This window comes from Mesoplodon mirus (genome assembly GCF_964341445.2).
Source record: "Mesoplodon mirus genome assembly, chromosome: 7".
Classification (NCBI taxonomy): Eukaryota; Metazoa; Chordata; class Mammalia; order Artiodactyla; family Ziphiidae; genus Mesoplodon; species Mesoplodon mirus.
In genome coordinates, this window is record NC_138983.1 from 116,654,944 (window position 1) to 116,677,926 (window position 22,983).

At 42.0% G+C, this 22,983-nt stretch overlaps 1 protein-coding gene across 5 annotated transcripts; it reads left to right on the forward strand.

Annotated features, from left to right (window-relative positions):
* The first annotated feature begins 2,134 nt into the window (after nt 1-2,134).
* LOC309808184 (centrosomal protein of 78 kDa-like) lies at nt 2,135-21,580 on the forward strand. 5 transcript variants are annotated; one of them, XM_082628208.1, is made up of 8 exons: nt 2,135-2,605; nt 5,952-6,124; nt 13,992-14,104; nt 15,853-15,916; nt 16,207-16,318; nt 19,703-19,842; nt 20,270-20,392; nt 20,499-21,580. In XM_082628208.1, the coding sequence occupies exon 1, from the start codon at nt 2,249-2,251 to the stop codon at nt 2,531-2,533; it is 285 nt and encodes a 94-aa protein (XP_082484334.1). In that variant the 5' UTR covers nt 2,135-2,248; the 3' UTR covers nt 2,534-2,605; nt 5,952-6,124; nt 13,992-14,104; nt 15,853-15,916; nt 16,207-16,318; nt 19,703-19,842; nt 20,270-20,392; nt 20,499-21,580. The 5 variants fall into 5 exon arrangements, with proteins under 5 accessions (XP_082484334.1, XP_082484333.1, XP_082484336.1 ...); XM_082628207.1 differs by lacking the exon at nt 20,270-20,392; XM_082628210.1 differs by lacking the exons at nt 16,207-16,318; nt 20,270-20,392.
* The last annotated feature ends 1,403 nt before the right edge of the window (nt 21,581-22,983 follow it).

Below are 22,983 nucleotides of genomic sequence, written 5' to 3' on the forward strand. Positions count from 1 at the left end.
GCCGTGACAGTGAGAGGCCCGCGCACCGCAATGAAGAGTGGCCCCCACTTGCCACAACTGGAGAAAGCCCTTGCACAGAAATGAAGACCCAACACAGCAAAAATAAATTAATTAATTAAAATCAGTTGATGATAATCTATAAAAAAAAAAAAGAGATGAACGGATAAAGAAGATGTGGTACATATAACCAATGGCATACTACGCAGCCATAAAAAAGAACGAAATTTTGCCACTTGCAGCGACATAGATGCACTTGGAAGGCATTATGCTAAGTGAAATAAGTCAAAGAAAAACAAATACTGTAGGATATCACCTATATATGGAATCTAAAAAATACTACAAACTACTGAATATAATAAAAAAGAAGGAGACTCACAGATATAGACAACAAACTAATTGTTGCCAGTGCGGAGGGGGAGGAGGGGGCAATACAGGGGTGGGGAAGTGAGAGATGTAAACTACTGGGTGTATGATAGGCTCAAGGATGTATTGTAGAACACAGGGAATATAGCCAAAATTTTGCAATAACTGTAAATGTAAAGTAACCTATAAAAATTATATAAAATTTTTTTCAAACAGAAATCATACTGAAAATTGGAAACAATTTAAATGTCCATCAACAGGAAAATACACATATAAATTATTGTATTTCCCTACATGGGAATCCTACATAGCAAGGAAAGTACATGAACTACACAGATCTTTAGGTGTCAGCATGGATGAACCAAGCAAAGATAACACTAAATAAAGCAAGTAACAAGAGAAAACGTAGTAGAATACTATATGCTGTTTAAGAATACTTAAAAATGTAGCCTAAATATAAAGACATCCATGGCAGTGATGAAGACCAAGTTCAGAGGAGTGGTTACCCAGGGTCAGCTGGGGAGTAGCTGTGTTTGGGAAAGTTGTCACACCAGGCTCTTCAACAGGAATGGTAATGGTCCACTTCACACGCTAGCTGGAGGACGGAGGACTGTCTGCGATGTTATAATGTTAGCACGCTGCATGTAAAAGCCATTGCTGACCACATCTAGGGGATCTGATGCGCGGGAGCTGGTAGTGAGTGGAGGCATCCAGAAGGCGGTGGTAGAAGAGGAACGTTGTACACGTAACGCCTAAGGCCTGACCAGAGGACGACCACTGTTCTAGAAACTGGACACAAGTCCAACTTCTACAGCCAATGTTAAAAGACAAACTGAGGCACATTTAAAATTTTAAGAGTTTATTTGAGCAAAAATAGATTCAATTCAGGCACCACCAAAGCGAAAGCGGTGAGGAGCACTCCAGCCACAGGAGCTGCAGAGATTTTTATTTTAAAAGGGCAGAAGCAAAGCAAGGAAATGACTGACTTGCTATAGCTTTAAAGCCTAGTTGGTGGTTTGTGACTGGTTGTCCTCAGCGGTGTTCCTCACCCTCGGGCGTTGACAGGCTTAGATTTTGGTTGGTTTACGTAGGCGGCCGCATCACTAGAGCCACCGCAGGCTAACGGCCTCCTTGCAGGGTTCATTTACTAACACCAGTTGTCTGAGTCCTTCCTCTTACTCAGTCACTTCACTTCCTATGCCTCAGTTTCTCTTCCGTAAAGTGGATATTCAGTAGTAAATTCTCTGTGGAGTTGTCAGTACAAAACAAAGTGATTATTAGTAACCACGATCATGTCCTGAATGCATGGAACACGTCACCATTTGCCAACCACCGTGTCAAGTCAGCAGAAACTACAGAAATTAAGAGCTCTCCGCAAAAATTCACACAGCCGTGCACCAGGTAACGGACCACAGGCAGACGTTCACTCAGCTCTTCATGTGTCCCTCACGGAGTGCACGCTCTCTCCTGGGCGGGGCGAGCACAGACACTTATCGGGAGTTTACTTTTAAAATGCGCTGATACAACCATGTCTCACTTTTGTTTGGATGAGTCAGCAAACGCTTTTTGGAAACCCCAAATTCTCCACACCCCCTACCTTTCGCACCGCCCTAGTCTCGGAGCTCCCGCCCCTGCTCCTCAGGCCGCGTCCCCATGGGAGGCGTAGCTGCGTGGTGACGCACGGCGAGTTCGCTGACGTCCTAGAGCCCCGCCTCCACGGGGCCTCACACAGGCTTCAGTTGCAGCCCGGCGGCGTGGAAGCAGTGGAGGTCGGCGTGAACTGCAGATGTTGCGGCTGGAGGCGGAGCTGGAGCGCGGCATCAAGGGGCCGGCCTAGCTGGGGCCCGTGGCCCTGTGTCTTCTGGCTGCGACGCCGTTCCTACGCATGCTGCGGGGCCGCAGCCGCCGGGCGGTGGGCGCCCAAGGGGCCGGGAGGCGAGCCGTGGCCCCCAGGCGGGTGTGGGCATCGTTTCCGCAGCCAGCGTCCCCGAGGCCGCGTTCGGGCCATGATCACTCGGTGAAGCTGCTCCGCGACAGCGCGGCCGACTTCTTCTGGCGCTGTGAGGACCTGTGCGCGTTGCAGGATTCGGTGTCTCTGCCCGCCGTGCGCGCCGCCCCGCGGGAGAGCCTGCTGGACTTCAACGCCGACCGCCTCCGCGGGGTGGACTAGGCGCCGCTCCTGAGCACCGTCTGCCCCTGATCTGTATCCAGAGCTTCTTCCAGCCACGGCTTGGCGAGACAGGTTTGTAATTCCCGCTTCCGTGGTCTCTCGTGTGGGCGCTGCGAAGCGGGGTTTTAGATGGTGCAAGGTGGAGGGTGGGCACTAGAACCGGCGCCCAGTGCCCGGGTTTGCGTGCACTAGACGGGGCGTGCGGCCTAGGACTCCTACCAGCTCCGTGACCCTGGCCGAGTGCCCTAAACCTTCTAGGTCTCAGTGTTCTCATCTGTATCATGGGCGTAACAGGACCCGCTCTCTGTGGCGGTTGTATGGACTCACTCTGTTAATGCTCGTAGAGTCTACAATGTAGAACACTTAGCACAGTTTGGAGCATCGTTAATTATTCCACAGATGTTACCTGGTCTGTTGAATGACTTTGTCTGGTACAGACCAAAACGATTAGGAAATTGATATATCCCAGCTTCATTTCCTTTCCGTTAAAACAGGGCTCAGGAAAAAAAAATCTTTTTTTCAATAGTCGTATCATATAGGGGAAAGAGCACCGGTGTGAAGGCAGCTTAGGGTTTAAATTCCAGGGCTTATGCTCTCTGTGGCCTGGGCAGGTTACTTTTGCACTACAATCCCCACACTTGTAAAATGACATTAAAAACCACTCTTTCTTTGGGTTCTTAGAATTAATTAAGCAGGTTATGTGTGTAAAGTAGCCTGGCACTTGAATGAGTTGTCAGAACCAAGGGCTGCTGGAGACGATGCTTCTGCCCTAGGTAATCTTCCCTTCTACTGGGCGGCAGGTAAACACAAGCACAGTAGTCAGTGCTCTGGAAGAAGTGAGTTCTGGTGCTACAGAACACAGAATCTTTTTTTTTTTATTTAATTTTTATTTTATCTTGGAGTATAGTTGATCTACAATATTGTGTTAGTTTCAGGTGTACAGCAAAGTGATTCACTTATACATATATCCATTGTTTTTCAGATTCTTTTCCCATACAGGTTGTTACAGGATACGAAGTAGAGTTCCCTGTGTTATGCAGTAGGTCCTTGTTGATTATCTATTTTATATATAGTCACGTATATATGTTAATCCCAAACTCCTAATTTATTCCTCCCCCCAACCTTTCCCCTTTGCAGAGCACAGAATCTTGGAAGGGAAAGTTCAGGATAGGCTTCTTGGAGGAGGTGCCATCCTTTCTAAGGATATGTAGAAGCTCCTGGGGTGGCAGGAGGGATCAGTGTGTGTCAAAGTTTGAGAAATTGTAAGAAAATATGGCAAAACTGAGGTACAGAACTGGAACTCAGGGTTTGGGAAAGAAATGAGAGTTGATACTGGAAACCTAGTGGGGACAAACAGAAAGGGGCCTTGTTTGTCATGTCAAAACTTTGGATGTTTATCCTGAAGGCTGTGGGAAACACCAAAGAACAGTGAAATGGAATTCTGGTTTAGAGGCTCACTCGGACCTCCATGTGGAAGGCAGTTGATTAGGTGCAGGGTGAATTGTAATCTGAGGGTCACACTTAAGTTATAAAAGGTGGGACTGGATTTTGCAGATCTGAGAGAGAGTGGGTGAGGCCTGGTGACCAGTTAGCAAAGGGAGGGCAGCAAGCGTGGGTGACAGTTTACAGCTGCATCTTTTTGAGAGATACAGAGCACAGGAGAAAGGGAATGGGGGTGGCGAGAGGATCTTACTTAATTTTCAGTGCTTTAGAGAGGCCTGATAGACAGGTCTGGGCCCAAGGTACAGATCTGGGCTTTTGGGGAGGACAGGTGTTTGAAGGCATGGTAGAGACTTAGGTTATCCACAAGAAGGTCCAAAGAATCATAGGTCTGAGAGTTTTTTAAGTGGGTATATTTGAGGATGTTTATAAGGTGAGAGAAAGTAGCCAGCAGAGGAAGGGTGTGAGGATCTAGGAGAGGAAACGATTGTTCATTTGTTTTCAAAAAGCTGAATACTTATCGTGTGCCTGGCCCTTTTCTAGGATCTGGGGTTCACACCATCTGTTATCTCTTCTGCAAGGACAGTTCAACTCATCCCCTGGTGAAGAGAAGTCAGATTATTCTTTGCATCCCATTCAGGTGTAAGAACTGTTCTGTCCCTCTGAAGGCACTTTACTTAACCAGAGTAATAAGTTAGAAATCAAAAGAAATTAGAGCTGGCAGGGACCTTAAAGGCCACTGTACTTAATTTTGCCTAATGTTTTACATTGAATGTAAGAAAAATTTATTGCAGAGCCCATTCTCTTCAGAGTTCCTTCACTGAACCTTCTTTATGTCTTGCATCCAGTGGGTCTAGCTTGTGATTTTGACCTCCTAAATTTGCTTCTTCATCCATATTACATTTTGCCCGGCAGAAACTATGGCAGAAGCTCCTGGGTAGTTTCACAGCTCCTGGGCTCAGTTCCTCTAAGTTCATCTGCCTACTCAGGTTGAGTGATCTGCTAACATAAAAAGATACACCTGGGGCTTCCCTGGTGGCGCAGTGGTTGAGGGGCCGCCTGCCGATGCAGGGGACGCGGGTTCGTGCCCGGGTCCGGGAAGATCCCACATGCCGCGGGGCGGCTGGGTCCGTGGGCCCGTGGGCCATGGCCGCTGGGCCTGCGCTTCCAGAGCCTGTGCTCCGCAACGGGAGAGGCCACAACAGTGAGAGGCCTGCGTACCGCAAAAAAAAAAAAAAAAAAGATACGCCTAAAATAATGCTGCTAATGGCTTGCCCACACAGAGTTAGTGCATACTAGCCGCCCAGCGTGTGCTCTGCACAGAGGCGTGAGTCTGAATTGTGCTTGGCCAAGCCTCATGGGGCTCTTTGGCCCTGAGGAAGGGAAGCTTTCTGTGATCACTCCCTTTATCTAGTCGGTCCTTAAGCAGCGGGGCGCCTTTTTCTAATCAGCGAAGGCACCCTTACTCAGCCAGTGGTAGCCCCAGGCCTCATCACCTGTGGGATACAAGCCATGCTCTCTCCCAGGCTTGCTTCGGCCAACATCTCTATTTTCATTTCTGTCTCTTCTCACACTTGGACCCCTGGCCTTTAGTCATCCCCACCTGCAGTATTTACAGTGCGCAGCAGTTGTTAGACTTGAGTGTCTTTGCACAGGTGCTCCCTCTGCAGTTAAGGCACCTCCTCCTCCAACTCTGCATAGCCTCATCTTTCTAGATTGTACTTCAGGGTTATCATGAAGCCGTCACTTAGATATAACTTTTTGCCTCCATAGGAACCTCTGTGCATAAAGGTTATGGTTCTTTATCTCATGTGTTTGAAATTTTGAGTTTATACATGTCCCTCCTTAATGAAGGCTTTAAGGGCAGGAGTCGTTTCTAACCCTTAGCACGGAGCAAATGCTTTTTTTTCTTTAGATGCTTTTTAATGATGATAAAATGTATGGTTTAAATCACTCATTTACAATAATTTTGCTTTAGGTTCTGACAGAAATAAAGTTTACAGAAGTCGTGTTCCTGCGATAAGATATAAAGATGTGACCTTCCAGTTGTGTAAAGCTCTTAAATGCTGTGTAAGTGCGTCGGGTGCGCTAAGGAACCTGGAGCTAAGTGGGCTAGTTGTGAGAGAGAGAGACGTAACTATGTTAACAAAGGTAAGCCTTCATTGTGTCCTGCCAACATTTGATAGTTGCTTTTGGGGCGAACTAAACCAGTAAAATTTTAAATTCTTCCTCCACATTAAAGAGATTGAATAGATTGGCCACTTTGGTGCACCTGTGTCCTGCAAATTGTCCAGTTGGAGTTGGAGGTTTAGAAAGTGTGGTTCAGTCTTGTTTAAGTCTCTTCCCATCGGGCTGGTTTCGTGATTTCCTACACACCATGTTACTTCCTGTCTACCTTTTCTTGGTGTTGTTCATGCCTGGATTGTCTCCTGTACCTGCTCAAACCTTGGTCCGTTCTCATTTGTACCATGAAAGTTTGTCATGCCGGATACTGTCACAATTAATTTTACTTAAGTTTGTGTTAAGCCACAAACCACACATTTTGTATATTTTCTGTTTTTTTGTGTTTGTCTATATTTTTATGGTTTCTCTTCAAGAAATATTATGGGAAGGGAAATAGCAAGATGTAAAGAGCAAAAAAGTCATCATTCTCTTTAAATTGTTAGAACATCTATCTGCAATCATAATTATGATGCACTGTGGTATGTGTTAAAATAGGAAATACATGTAACGTCTCATAGGAGCAGCAAACTCAGTGGTGTTGGTGAGGGTGTGTCATGGAAGTAATCACAAAGCAGGTGACTGTTGGTTGGGGTCCTGAAACATTAGTGTGTGTTCCCTGTGTCCAGTAGTGGTCTGGAGGTGTAAGGAAGCCTGCCTTTCAATTTGAGGGAACAGAGGGTTTGAGGTCCTCTCTCTTCTATTGCTCTAGTACACTGCATAGCAGCAGTATACTGGGTTTATAGTTGACGTTTAAATCGCTGATTGATCATCAAGATTGGGATGTATCTTTGGAAATGAAAATAGGAAGAATCTTATGCTTTTTATTTTTTTCTTTTTTTTCCTATATCTGAAAAGGTGTGTAGTACTTTGCTGAGTGGTTGGGAATAAAGTTTTCAGTATTCAGTGTATTCAGTTTTAGTATCTAAATAGAATTAAACTGTTGCTGTAAACTGGAATAACACTTTGTCACTGACAAGTTTTAGAATGCATCTGTTCGTCAATTACCTGTTTGGGAAGATTGTAGTTAATGATTTTAAAAATGTGGCTATAAACCTCCAATTGACTCAAGAAAAGCAAATAAGTCAAGATTGACAAATGTATAGGCTCTTCATCTTATTGTGTGTGTGGTTTTTTTTTTTTCCTTTTAGTTATTTGTCAAGGTATAAAGAATTCTGTCACACTTAAGACAAGTTAAGTAAACTTCACGGGGTGTAATCTGACATGGCAGGGAACAGATCACATGGCCTAGATCTTAAAGGTGATTTTAAGTTTAAACTTTCATGAAAACATATGTGATTGAAGCACATTAATATATTGATACAGATGGCAGTTAATTTTTGTCTTTTGATACATGTGAGTGCAGCTTTCATTTTGCTGAAAGAATATGACCAGTTTGCAGTTTGGGATTCTACGATTTAGTAAAGATAGTCCACTTAATTTTAGAAATAAGAGATTTAATATATAATACATAATAATACTTTTATGTACTTTTAGTTACTGAAAACATTTATTGTAATACTGTGAAGAAACTATGCTGTTATAGTCTTCAAGACTTAAATGAATCAAGTGTTTATTAGTTGCTGTAGTTTTTAAACTAATAAAAATCAGTACATCGGGCTTCCCTGGTGGCGCAGTGGTTGGAAGTCGCCTGCCAATGCAGGGGACACGGGTTCGTGCCCCCGTCCGGGAAGATCCCACATGCCGCGGAGCGGCTGGGCCCGTGAGCCATGGCCGCTGGGCCTGTGCGTCTGGAGCCTGTGCTCCGCAACGGGAGAGGCCACAACAGTGAGAGGCCCACATACCACAAAAAAAAAAAAAAAAAAAAATCAGTACATCAGCAACTTGTAAATACAGTTTTTAAAATAATGCCTTAACAACTTTACAGTGGTTATAATTACTGTATTTAGGCCTAACGTTATTTAATAATTTGACATGAAGCCTTTTTAATAGTTTGCTGGTGCAGATCAGGGATAGGTAAACTATGGCTGGTGGGCCAGATCTAGCCCGTCACCTGGTTTTGTAAAGAAAGTTTTTTTGGAACATAGTCGCACCCATTGTTTACATGGTAGTTATGGCTACTTTCACCCTACGCTAGTGGGGTAGAGTAGTTGCAACAGAAACTGTATAGCCCACAAATCTGGAAATGTTTAAATTTAGATTTTAAAAATTGAAAAATTCTTTGAACCTATACAGGCCAAGTCCATTGACCCCTGAGGTAGAAAACAGTCAAGAACTTGGGTGCCGAAGCCAAATGGCCTAGGTTCAAATTCCCTTTCTCCCATTTCATAGCTAGTGACCATGGGCACATCACTTAACCTCTATGCCTCATTATGAGGTTTAAATGAACTAATTTGTATAAATAATGCTTGGCACATACTAAGCACTGTGTAAGTGATTGCTGTTGTTTCTGCTTGGAGCTTTTAGAAGTTATTGTTAATAGAAAAATGGCACTAATGATTTTCCTTTTAGAGTGTCAAAGGCACTTTGAGTCTTTTATTTTTTCAAGAATGTAATAAGACTTTTTTCATTTACAGTCAGTGTTCCCTGTTACCAAAATTTATTTTATGAATACAAAGAATTGAATGTCTTTAAGGCAGTACTTGTGCTTAAATGTCAAACCATTATTTTCCCAAGACACATCAAACTGGCTCTGCATAGTCCAGGCCTCTAAAGCTTGTGTGCATACCCTAGGTAGCATGTGAAATCCATTTTGTAAATATAGTTTTTAAAATAATGCTTGGGACTTCCCTGGCAGTCCAGCAGTTAAGACTATGCACTCCCAATGCAGGGGGCTTGGGTTCGATCCCTGCTCAAGGAACTAGATGCCACATGCATGCCGTAACTAAGAGCCCACATGCCACAACTAAAAGATCCGGCATGCAGCAACTAAAGACTCGGCACAGACAAACAAACAAATAAATAAATAAATATTTTTTAAAAATAAGTAAAATAAAATAATGCCTTAGGAGTTAGGAAAAGAAAATATTAGAACATTTTATTTTATTTTATTTTATTTATTTATTTATTTAGGGCTGTGTTGGGTCTTTGTTTCTGTGCGAGGGCTTTCTCTAGTTGCGGCAAGTGGGGGCCACTCCTCATCACGGTGCACGGGCCTCTCACTATCGCGGCCTCTCTTGTTGCGGAGCACAGGCTCCAGATGCGCAGGCTCAGTAATTGTGGCTCACGGGGCTAGTTGCTCTGCGGCATGTGGGATCTTCCCAGACCAGGGCTTGAACCCGTGTCCCCTGCATTGGCAGGCAGACTCTCAACCACTGCGCCACCAGGGAAGCCCCTAGAACATTTTTTACCTTTGTATTTTTAAAAATCTGTACATAAATTATATGTATGGAACTTTGTGTATATGATTTGTTAATAAATAAGATGCATATTAAAAAGTTTTCTTATGGTTTGTGCAGTCAGGTGTTTGGAGGCCATTAGAGGACAGAATGATGAAATATAGAACCTCATCAAAGATAGAATTTAGAACCAATTCCCTGACTTAGAAGATAAGGAAAATAATTCCTAGACTGTAATTGAGTTGTCCAACTTTACATAAATGTTCAAAAACAGGACATCCAGTGACTAGAATCTAATCACTGACCGACTAGAATCTGGGTCACTGGACTCGAAAAACCAGAACTGACTGTTTAATTTCTCAGGTTGATGTTCCTGGCATATATGCTTGATATGTGTGTGTGTAAATCTCTGACATAAAAAGCCATACTCAGTAGGCACACCCTGTTTCCATATTCAAGCATCTTAATTTCATCCCATTAAATCTTTGAAGTATCAGACTATCAGAAGGCACAAAGAAACCTGGGCTGAGAGTCTTCTTTCCAGGAGACCTGATCTTGACTGTATGGCTGGTTTGAGGCGCATCACTCTGAACTGCAACATGCTCATTGGTGACCTGGGTGCAAGTGCTTTTGCAGAATCTCTTAGTGAGGAATTATGGCTTAGAGGTAAATTCTAAAATTGAAAATATTGAATTTTTAATATGATATATGCTTAGCTTTTGGCATGATACTGTTGTGATAGGAATCTTTTTTTCTGATAGCTCTTATGTTGCTTTTAAGCTTTCTCTAAGAGTTGCATATATTCTTTACAGAAAATACAGAGTAACAGGAGAACAATTACCTTAATCTTAATACCCAGACATAATCACTGTTCATTTTGGTATATATACTTTCAGTCTTTTTTTTTCTATAAATATATTTGTACACTTAGGGATTACAAAAATAGAATTGTAGTACACTTGCTATTTCATATTCCTTCTTTTTTCACTTAATGATGTATCATGTAGTATTCCATCATATTGATGTCCCATAGTTTAATCAATTCTTTGAAATTAGATTTAGACAGTTTATTTTTCCCTGTCAGAAACAATGTGAATACATTGTATATACATCTCTGTGTCCATCAGGATTACTTCTGTAGAATAAGGTACTAGAAGTGGAATGACTAAGTGAGACATATTTTTAAGACTTTTCATACACGTTGCCAAATTACCACCCAGAAATGCTGTGCCAATTTGTAGTCCACCCCAACAGTGGATGTGAAGCCTGCCTCTCACAAACACTGGCTTGTAGCACTTTTAAAAAGTGTAAAACTTCAAAAATGAGTACCTCTCCCTTTTTGATGCAAGTGGGATTACTCCAAATTTTGTAACTTTTTTCAGTTAATTTAGTGTGAGCATCTTAGCAAGTCAGTAAATTTGCATCTACTGCATCATTTTTTGTGACTGTTCAGTGTTCCACTATATGAATATGCCACAGTACACATAGCTTATCCATTCTTGTATATAAGCTATGTCCAGGTTTTCAGTTACAAATAGTACTCTGATATATATCCTTACCTATATCTCTATTTCTTTTGGTTAAATTCTTAGAAAGAGAGTTGTTGGATCAAAAGGGTATAAACTTTTTTTTTTTTTTTTTTTTTTTTTGCATTACGCGGGCCTCTCACTGTTGTGGTCTCTCCCGTTGCGGAGCACGGGCTCCGGACGCGCAGGCTCAGCGGCCATGGCTCACGGGCCCAGCCACTCCGCGGCATGCGGGATCCTCCTGGACCGGGGCACAAACCCGTGTCCCCCGCATCGGCAGGCGGACTCGTAACCACTGCGCCACCAGGGAAGCCCGGCTTTTATTACAGAGTCTTGTCTTAATCTGATAGGAGAATAACCACATGTTGTTTTATTTTGTATTCATTTGATTTACTGGTGAGGTTTACTGGCTGTTTGTATTAATTTGGTTAATTGGTTAATTATACCCTGTGTCCATTCTTCTGTAGTGAGAGTTTGTAAGGGTTGTATCATATCCTGTCAGATCCATATGTCTGACTTTCTATTTCCGTGTGTCATGGGGTGTTGAAAGACTCCAGTTATTTTAATGTGATGGTCCACACGACACTTAAAAAAAAAGACTCATGGTAGTTTCCTTTCATGTAATATTTTTTAATACCTGTGCTTTTGTGATGATCCCTTTTGTTTAAATGAATACGTTGTTCAGCCCCAAAACTACTAGAATTCATGATCATTTATTCTGATTTTTGTCTGACCTTTTTTTTTTTTTACAACTTTATTGGAGTATAATTGCTTCACAATGGTGTATTAGTTTCTGCTATATAACAAAGTGAATCAGTTATACATATACATCTGTTCCCATATCCCTTCCCTCTTGCGTCTCCCTCCCTCCCACCCTCCCTATCCCACCCCTCACGGCAGTCACAAAGCACCGAGCTGATCTCCCTGTGCTATGTGGCTGCTTCCCACTAGCTATCTACCTTACGTTTGGTAGTGTATATATGTCCATGCCCCTCTCTCACTTTGTCACAGCTTACCCTTCCCCCTCCCCATATCCTCAAGTCCATTCTCAAGTAGGTCTGTGTCTTTTTTCCTGTTTTACCCCTAGGTTCTTCATGACATTTTTTTTCTTAAATTCCACATATATGTGTTAGCATACAGTATTTGTCTTTCTCTTTCTGACTTACTTCACTCTGTATGACAGACTCTAGGTCTATCCACCTCATTACAAATAGCTCAATTTCATTTCTTTTTATGGCTGAGTAATATTCCATTTTATATATGTGCCACATCTTCTTTATCCATTCATCGGATGATGGACACTTAGATTGTTTCCATCTCTGGGCTATTGTAAATAGAGCTGCAATGAACATTTTGGTACATGACTTTTTTTGAATTATGGTTTTCTCAGGGTATATGCCCAGTAGTGGGATTGCTGGGTCGTATGGTAGTTCTATTTTTAGTTTTTTAAGGAACCTCCATGCTGTTCTCCATAGTGGCTGTACCAATTCACATTCCCACCAGCAATGCAAGAGTGTTCCCTTTTCTCCACACCCTCTCCAGCATTTATTGTTTCTAGATTTTTTGATGATGGCCATTCTGACTGGTGTGAGATGATATCTCATTGTAGTTTGATTTGCATTTCTCTAATAATTAATGATGTTGAGCATTCTTTCATGTGTTTGTTGGCAGTCTGTAAATCTTCTTTGGAGAAATGTCTATTTAGGTCTTCTGCCCATTTTTGGATTGGGTTGTTTGTTTTTTTGCCATTGAGCTGCATGAGCTGCTTATAAATTTTGGAGATTAATCCTTTGTCAGTTGCTTCCTTTGCAAATATTTTCTCCCATTCTGAGGGTTGTCTTTGGGTCTTGTTTATGGTTTCCTTTGCTGTGCAAAAGCTTTGAAGTTTCATTAGGTCCCATTTGTTTATCTTTGTTTTTATTTCCATTTCTCTAGGAGGTGGGTCAAAAAGGATCTTGCTGTGATTTATGTCATAGTGTTCTGCCTATGTTTTCCTCTAAGTGTTTGATAGTATCTGGCCTTACATTTAGGTCTTTAATCCATTTTGAGCTTATTTTTGTGTATGGTGTTAGGGAGTGATCTTATCTCATACTTTTACATGTCCCTGTCCAGTTTTCCCAGCACCACTTATTGAAGAGGCTGTCCTTTCTCCACTGTACATTCCTGCCTCCTTTATCAAAGATAAGGTGACCATATGTGCAGAAATAAAAAAGATCATGAGAGATTACTACAAGCAACTCTATGCCAATAAAATGGACAACCTGGAAGAAATGGACAAATTCTTTGAAATGCACAACCTGTCAAGACTGAATCAGGAAGAAATAGAAAATATGAACAGACCAATCACAAGCACTGAAATTGAAACTGTCTGACCTTTTACGGAGAGAGTTCTTGACCATAATACTTTCATGATAGGTTTTTTAGTATGCTCTATTCACACACTCTTTGAATTTATTATTATTTGTATCCTCTTAGACTTGTCTTTTTTGTTCTAAAACTAACAGTTATTACATTTCTTCTATTTTTGTTTTCCCCTTTTAACTAGTTGCAAGTGTGATTTGGAGCTCAAGATCATGATCAAAAGAATGCAGTGCATTTCTGAGCTCCACCAGTTTTTGCTTGTGAGGTTTACACTGCCACTGCCACCCTTGCTAATTATGAACTGAGATTCATTTTGTGATGTTTTTTGCTCATAGGTTATATACAGTAATTCTTCAGTTCTGTAATTGTAAAATATGTTGGATGATTTATTGGTACTAAAGGCAGGGTTATCATTGCACATCCAAGAAGAGGTTTTTAAATTGGATTATGCATTATGTGTGTGTGTATACATTTGTTTTTTTCCATACCCAAAATTACAAACCTGCCATGACTTGTCTTCTGCAGGACTCTTCCACACGTGAGAAAATGAGAGTTGTCTATATGTTAAATCTGTATAGAGTTAGCAAGTGACCTTTTGTCTTTCATCAACAGCACTTGATCTGCAGCAGTGTGCCTCACCAATGAAGGAGCAAAGGCTTTACTAAAGACCCTTGAAACCAACAGAACTCTGCTCGTTCTGGATATAAGAAAAAATCCACTTGTTGGTATGGGTCACTTTTTTTTTTAATTGATAAACACATAGCAAAACAAAAAGAATTGGTTCACGTATTGACAATTTTTAAAACTTAATGTGTTTAACCTTCCTCATCACATACAGTTGACCCTTGAACAACTTGGGGGTTAAGGATGCCGCCCCCCACACAGTTGAAAATCTGGGTATAAGTTTATAGTCAGTGGTTCCACATCTGTGGATTCAACCAACCTTGGATCGTGTAGGATGATAGTACATATTTACTGAAAAATATCCGTGCGTCAGTGGACCCGCGAGGTTCAAACCCATGTTGTTCAAGCTTCAACTGTACTTTTCTAGTGTTGCACTTCCCTTATGTTTTTAGCAGATAATGTACTAATTAAAGTGAGTTATACTTGTAAATTGTTCTTATCTCTACTCTGAATAGAGGTGAACCTAGATACTAAGCCTGCTTCCACTGAGAGCATTGTTTCCTTCTTGTGCAAACTCTGAATTTTTGCAAGGAATACTTTATTCATTTGTCAGTTTCACAAGTAATTTTTTAATACCTTCTGTGTGCCAGATACAGGTTTAGGCACTAGGGATAAAGCGGTGAACCAGACAGACAAAAGTCTTGCCCTCGTGGAGCTTACATTCTAGTGAAGGAGTTCAGATAGAAATGAGTAAACAGATAAGTAATATAATTTTAGAGAGTAGGAAGTGCAAAAATACCTTAATGTAAGGAGAGTGACAGGGGGCAGGTAGGATTCCATTGGATAGGTTTGTTAGGGGACAGCTTTACTGGAGAAGTGGCATTTGAATGGAGACCTGAATGAAGAGAGGAGCAAGCCATGGAAGATCTGGGGTAAGCACATTCCAGGACAAGGAGGCCATGAGTATGCAGACATGTAGGTGGGTGGAGTATTTAAGGAAAAGCAAGGAGGCCAACATGGCCAGAGTACTGAGTGAACAAGAGTGTGGTATGACATGCGGTCAAGGAGCTAGCCAGGGGTCTACTCTTGTAAAGTCTTGAAGGCCAGAGTAAAGATGTGGATTATTCTAAACGAGTAGAGGGGTTTTGAAGTGAAAAAGGCATGATCCAAATAGTATCTGAATAAGGTGACCTGGTATAGAGAATAGACTTGGGGGGATCAAGAAGAGAAACAGGGAGACCAGTTAGGAGACTATCACAGTGGTCCAAATAAAGAGATGTTTATGGACTAGCTTAGGTTGGAAGTTTGGAGCAAGTGAAAAGCAGTTTAATTCAGTGTGTTTTGAGGGTGTAGCTAACAAGACTTGCAGATAGATTAGATGTGGGGTATGAAGGAAATAGTAACAAGGAGACAAGTTGTTGATGATTATGTGTGCAACTGGATGGTATCACTTAGCAAAAGGGGGCTGATGGGAGGAGCAGCTTTTGAGGGAATATCAGGACTTTGGTTTGATATCTTAGATGCCCTTTAGGTATCTAAGTGTCTGGATAGTGCTCAGACTGTACTTTCTATCCAAAGGTATCCAAAGCCACTTTAGATGCAAAATGTTTAAAGTTGACCTTTGCTGCTGCCAAAATAGTAGCCACTGGAGGCAGTCTGCAAGGTGGCATCTTAGGTTTCTGAGGAAGAAATTAGAATACACAAAGGGGGAAATAAGTGTATAATTACATAATGTAGATTTCATATTTAATTTTATGGGAAAAGCAATAATTAGTTGGCTTTTGGTTTTAAATGGAAATAGCCACTCATTGGGAAATAATTACTCTAATTTCAATTTATTTTACTCTAGATCATTCTGTGATGAAAGCAGTTATCAAAAAAGTCTTCCAGATGGAAGGAGTGCCAAGTCAGAGGTATATAACATGTTTTAGTTCTTTCGGAAGAATTTCTCTTTAATGGCTTGTTTTTCTTTCTTTCTTAAAAGAATATTATCAGGGTACTTTCTGCCATCTTAAAACTAAGTTTTTAGTCAAATGAAATGGCTTTTCTGTTTCTGAAAATGTTGTGTGATGCTTTAATTTAGGTTCCCAGAAATGCAGATTGAAAACCTTTTATTAACTTAAAGTATCTTAATTTCCAATGAAGATCAAACCCTCATAAATTACCTGTTACTTAAATGGCATATTTATCATTTCTGTCTCAGTACCAGTGGATAACTTCTCCATCTGTGAAGGAACCATCCAAAGCTGCTAGACAGAAAAAGAGAACTATAATTTTGGGAAGTGGTCGAAAAGGAAAAGCTACTATTGGAATTGGTAACTTTTTCTTTTTTTTTTTTTTTTTTTTTTTTTTTTTTGCGGTATGTGGGCCTCTCACTGTCGCGGCCTCTCCCGCTGCGGAGCACAGGCTCCGGACGTGCAGGCCCAGCGGCCATGGCCCACGGGCCCAGCCGCTCCGCCGCACGTGGGATCCTCCCGGATCAGGGCACGAACCCGTGTCCCCTGCATCGGCAGGCGGACTCCCAACCACTGCGCCACCAGGGAAGCCCTCTTTTTTTTTAATGCTAGTAGAACTTATACCTCTTATGTTTTCTGGTGTGCTAAAATTAAAATAGCCTTAACGGTTAATTATTTCCTTAATGGTTAGCTGTTAATATTATTTGTGGTTCTTATGGAATGCACCTAGGATGTTCCTGACACATAGTGTTTAATATGTATTAGATATTAATGATATTAATTTTCATATGATAAAGCTGTTGAAGTGATCAAATCCATATCTGAGGTCACCTTTTCTCACTTTCATGGAGGTCCAGGCCTTAGGAAAGAGAGGGAAGCATGTGATATGTCTAGTGACAACCCCAAAATAAAATAAAATATGCAGAGCCCTTGGCGCTTTACTGATACTAATACATTTTATTACCATCACAGCCCTGTGAACAGACAGTGTTTTACAGCAGCACAGACAGGTTAGGGTCAGGTGCAGTGGGGAAGTGGGATCAGTCAGGATAAGAACATGGGGAGAGTCGGGGGGCTGGTTCCAGAGCCTTTACTAAGGAGACAACAAAAATCACAGATGATAATGACTGTTTTTTCAAAATGCAGGAATCAGTGGAAAAACTAGAAATGATCATGTTCAGAATTGTGATCGGTTATGTCTAAGTATATAAAAGTCAGTTATTTTCCCATTCTCCAGAAATAACAATAAAAAACAAGGAAAGATCCCATTCGCAGTAGTCACAAAAATTAGTAAATATCTAGAAGTCAGTTCAGTGTTCACCTGAAAAAGTTAGTGCAGAAGGATAGATGAAACATTTTAAACATATATGTTAATATTAATAAAATGTAATTTTAACATATGAACTATCAACATATAAAGCCACTGGCAGGGGGAAACACAGATTGGTGGAAAAGTCCAGCAACTGGTCCATGTTTACTTGAGAATTGCATTTTAAATTAGACAATTTTAAAGTCTGACTTGAATTTTTGTCTAACTGATTGAAGCATTGATAATTCATTTAAACAGAAATTAAATATTTGCATCACAGCATACACAGACCCTCCGCAGTCTGCAGTCCTGGCCCCAGCCAGGCACCCAGCACCCCAGGTGCTGCAGAGAACTTGCTGGGGTCCCCCATACCTTGGCAGAGACAGCTCTCTGCCACATGCCCTTCCTTCGTCTCCCCCTGCCCTGACCGCTCCCACCTCCCTTCCTCTGAAACCTTCAACCTTCTCTCGGGCAGAGTTACTTGCTCAGCTCTGTGCTTCCACAGCGCTTGTCCTGTGGAATTTGAATTCCCTCCACAGCCGTCTTGCTAGGTTGGGAGCAGCCAATTCCCCTTCATCTTTTTCTTCCTTCCCTCAGCCCCACACCAGGGACACTCTCGGGCACCATGCAAATTTAATCTTCAGTTTCTAGTTGTTACGACATTGTTGCTGTCATGGTACCACCTACGTTCACAGTAGTGTGGGTAAATGTGTGGGGGACGACTGTAAATACAGATTCTTTGTAAATCCAGGTTCTTAATTCTTCCCCCTTTTAATATTTTTTCCCCTTAAATCACATGTCCTTTTTGCTGCTCCAGCTCTATAATTGGACTCTCACCTGGGGAGCCTGAGGCAGCAGAATATCAAAGAGGGTAGACACTACATTTTTAATGTAAATGTCAACCAGGATACCTATGACCTGTGCAAAGGGGGGCCCAGAATTCAGGCTCAAAGCCTATTACCAGATACTTGGTTTCCCTGCTTGCGTCTCTTCTGTCTGTCAACGTGCACTTGACTCCTATCAACTTTAACAGGAATTATGTGTGTGCCCTGAGGGGCGAGCATAGCTTTTAATGGGGGCTTCCTCACACTGCTTTTCTGTGTTGTTTACTTTTAATGAATCCCACCCTGTAGAAGTGAAAGAATAAAACAAGATGTGCTTGAGAAAATGGAGAGAGTTATTACATATTTTCCTTGTAACCCAGAATAGCATGTCAGCTCTTCTGTTTGTCTCCTTTGGTTGTCAGTGGAAGATAATTTTGGCTTGCTTACTTTCCAAATCAGAAACTGAAGTCCAATACTAACGTATCCTAGATGAAACTTGACCCATTCATTTTTGAGAGTCTGTATGAGCCCTGTGCAAGGTGCTGAGAATAAAAAGACAAATTTATTGACTTCAATAGATATTTACATAGAATTGAATGTGTTCCAGACACTGTTCTAAACTCTGTCAGTTATCTACTTTTGCATCATAGAACACGTCAAGACAGTGACTTAAAACCACAGCCATTTCTTTTGCTCAGGATTCTTTTCAGTCAGCAGGTCGGGCTGGGCTCAGTGGGGTGGTCTCTTCTACTGGTCTCATCTGAGATCACTTATTCAACCAAAGTCATCTGGTGATTCACCTAGAGTCTAAAATGGCCCCCCTCACCTGTCTGGCAGCTGGTGCTGGCTGTGGGCTGGGCCTGTTATTTCCAGCAGGCTAGCTTGGGCTTGCTTACATGGCAGTGATGTTTTAAGAGGGCAGGTATAGAAGCCTCATGCCCCTTGAGGCCTCAGCTTGGAAGTTGCAAAACATCACTCCTGTTGCAGTCTCTTGGTCAAAGCAAGTGCACAAGGCCAGCCCAGATTCAAAAGGTGTGGAGCCCTACACCCCACCTCTTGCTGGGAGGGGTGCAGAGAATTTGTGGCCATTTAGTCCTCATATCAGAGAGGCACAACAGAGAGACTTAGTAACTTGTTCAAGGTCACACAGCTTGGGACAGTACAGTGTTTTAAGGGCTTTGAAAGCTGCTGCTCATTATTTTTAAATCTTACAGCCACTATTTGGACCAACTTATTTTTTTTCTCTGCAGCCTTGTAGAGAAAAGGTCATTCACATTGCTGTGTGGCTGCCATGGGTTGGAAGTTTCATATATGTTGTACCACTGAACTGTCATAACTAGTATGAAATGGAGATATTATTATTATTCCCAATGTTCAGATGAGGAAATTGAGACTCTTGGAAATTAAGTATGAGTCGTATAAGAGAATGTTAACTCACTGTTCCATATCCAAGAGTGGTCTCCCTAAGTAAATTATAAATGTCCTGGCACAGATCTTTTTTTTAATCTCTTGTTTGCATCTGGAAAATGGTTTTTAAAACTTTTCTGTTGCTTTGTTAATGGCAGTTGCACATTGCATAAAGATAGCTGGAACAAAAGACATGTTTTTCAGATGTCCAGCGGAGCCCCCAATAGAAGCAAGATGAATACTCCATTCCACATTGGCAACACCAAAGGAGACGATGCTTTAGAAAAAAGATTTCTCGACAAAGCTCTTGAACTCAGTATCATCTCCCTGAAAGGGCATAGGTGGTGAGTACTTGTCCCATCCAGAAGCTTGTCAGAGAATTAGTTTAGTTTTCAGACGCTGAAGGAAACACATCTAGGAGCCTGCCCATCCTGGAGTAGCAGTTATTGTAACTAGCTGGGAAAGACCATTTGTTACGGGGGTTCTCCTGCTGCTGCTTACAGACCCCTTAGCACGATTCCACGGCCGAGAGCATGGTGGGGCCACACCTTCTAGGAGCTTTGGTCAAAATTTCCTTTGAAAATCTGCTCTGAGAGCACAAAGGGTGCCATCCCAGCTCTGGTGCAGCTGGCACAAGCCTGTTCGGTGTAAGAACAGATCACTGTTGCTCCCCTGAACATCAGAGAGAGTAGTTAATTCTGTAAGCTCCATGAAAAATGTATGTTCTCACGCATGAGAATAGCTGCCCGCTCCCTGCCCCCTGTACGGCAGGCTCATCGAAGAGTTGAGCTAACCTAGGTTACCTGTGAGCATGACGGTCCTTCACTGCGTTGGAAAGGAATTTTCTAGTGACTGAGATGTCTGAAGCTCCTGGCCACCTGCGGGGGCTTTCAGGTGAGAGGGTGGACACGATGGCCTCAGGTGCCGTGACTCTTGAAGGAGCTGGTGATGGGAAGGAGGGTCATCTTGATGCTTAACCAGATGCTCCTGTTCTTAACAGCTGCATCGGTGGTTCTTCTGGGTCCGTGGGAGTCATTCGGGCCTCTCTGTATAATGCTGTCACCATCGAAGATGTCCAGAAGCTGGCAGCCTTCATGAAGCATTTTTTGGAGATGCACCAGCTATGAGCACATCCTAACCAATATACACTCTGCCCTTGAACAATGTACAAAATTGAAAGTCACCTGGACATGGCTAAAAAAACTAAAGAAACACAGTATTTTTCTCAAATGAACATGCTTATGATAGATTTTCTTCTTTTTTCAGAGAACAGCAAAACAGCCACAGCTATCCCAAGCTGTTGAAACTTAACCTTAATTCTGACTTGAACTGGAAGCTTTTAAAAAAATCTTCTCTTGCTTTTCTACCAAATTCTAGCTACTGTTGTCTTTGCTGCTACTTTTTCTGCCTAGATCTCATATTCAAAGCTGCCTATGGGTTTAATTATTTGCAAAGTGCAGGTTATTATTTTTAGAGACACACAGACACACAGCATGGAGGGTGGCTGGGACCCTCTAGGTGCTGAGTTTTGATCCTTTGCAAGATGACAGCAGTGGGGTCTTCTGGATTCTTTCTTTATACGGTTATTCTCATAAAGGGATAAAAGTGACATATGTTTATCTAGCAAGGTCTGTTTTTAATACCAAATAGTTTATATCTCTATGCATTTATATCTCTGTGCCTTTATATTTCTAATAATATGGTTCTTGTTGGTATATGTTGAGACTATGAGAATGTTAGAGTCCTTGACCTTGTGCATTAGAGTGTTACATTCTCAACAATTGTGTGCCTCCCCTCCCCCCTCCCCTTTCCCTTTTTAAGCTGCTTCACAAGATTTGGAAGCTCCCTGATTCACTTTTACTTTCCTTTCAGTGGGTAGAAGAACGGTTGGTTGATTGGTTGGTTGGTTTTGTTTTTCAGTTATGCTGTTAAACCAAAAATCTGTGTTAAATTCCCTTACTGTTTGTTCACGTGACTGTTCTCTTTATGGTGTTTGACCAGTGATGCTGTGAGTTCGGGAAGATCTTTGCTGAAGAGTCTTTTCCTCTATTGTTCATCCATTGTCAGTGTTTTATGTTGTCCATGTGAAGGACATTAAAGTCCTAAAACATCTAAACCTTTGTCAGTGAATTTCTTTACATGCTTTTTAGACAGATTGTTCTTTTAAAAACTTTATGTTGGGAAAACTTGAGTCTAAAAATAGCATCTGTGAAGGGTATTTTGTTCAAAAAGCTATAAGACTTGAGTCCTGTACATCCATGTTTTTAATGATTCAGCATACTGGTAGCTTTCTGTTGGCTTTTGGAATGGCCATTATCAACAAACCACTTTACAACACAGCTCACAGTATAAAGTTGTATGAACTTTGTCCCACTTAGGCTGGAAACATGCTAGGACAGTTTTGAGCTATCTTCGTGTTTCGTTGGATTGTGTAATGAGGACTATACTGATCTTTCGTCCCAGCTCTGCACCAATTAGTTGAGTTAGTTGGGTTTCCTGCTTAGGGCTAAGCCTTGCCAGTCTTGGTTCTCTCATCTGTAAAAAGGAGGATTGAAATAACTCCCCCACTTATCTCAGGGATGTTTGAAGAGCTTAAAACGAGGGCTCAATGCAGAATGTGACTGTTTAAACACAGTAAATGTTTAAACAGCAAAAGCTGGCCAGTCCATGGATGCCATCCAAGTGTTCACATATAATAGTGCTCAGAGTCTATTTTGCCTACTTCCTCATCCATTCATAGGATGGTTCCAAGTCCCTGTGGTTTGTACCGGCCCCAAATCTCTTGAATCTCCACTTATTTCCATTCCCATTGCCACAGCCAGCTCTGTCAGCCCTCAGTGGATCATTTCAGCAGCCTCATCTGCCCCCCTGCCCCTACCAGCACAGCCAGTTGGACCATCACTTCCCCTTCATGCTCCTCCTTGGTTCATAAAAAAGCCCAGGCTTCTTAGCCCAATGGTCACAGCTTTGTGGTGTCTGGTCTGGCTTCTTCTTTCTTGTGTTTCTGGTTCTTGGAATGTGGCGTGCATATATGCCCAAGCTACGTCGGGCAAGCCTGGAGTTCCTGTCCCCGCTCAGCAAGACTGACGTTCCTTCAAGACACCTGCCAACCTCCTGACCTTGTTTGTGTCTCCTGCATTGGAAGGATGCCCTTTTCCTTTGTTCTTATAAGCGTGACCCTTTTATCCCATCACAGCACCTCCATTCTGTGTTTTCCTGTGCTGAGGATGTCTGCTTACATGCCTTTCCCATCAGAGCAAGGAACAAGCCCTGTTTCTCCACCTCCATCACCTGGCATCCTGCCTTGCCCTTAGGAGGTGCTCAACGACTGTCCGTTTAATGAATGGAAAGGCAGGGCTTCCTGAATTTCGCAAACAGCCTGCAGTAAAGGCAGAGGTACAATCTCACATACGTGGATGTTTTAATTTTTCAAAAGCTTACTATGTAATTTCATTTTTTACTAAACTTTAAAATCTTGGAGGGCT

Excerpts from the sequence above, each read along its gene's own strand:
- LOC309808184 (XM_082628208.1), top strand. The coding sequence starts at position 2,249 with ATGCTGCGGGGCCGCAGCCGCCGGGCGGTGGGCGCCCAAGGGGCCGGG.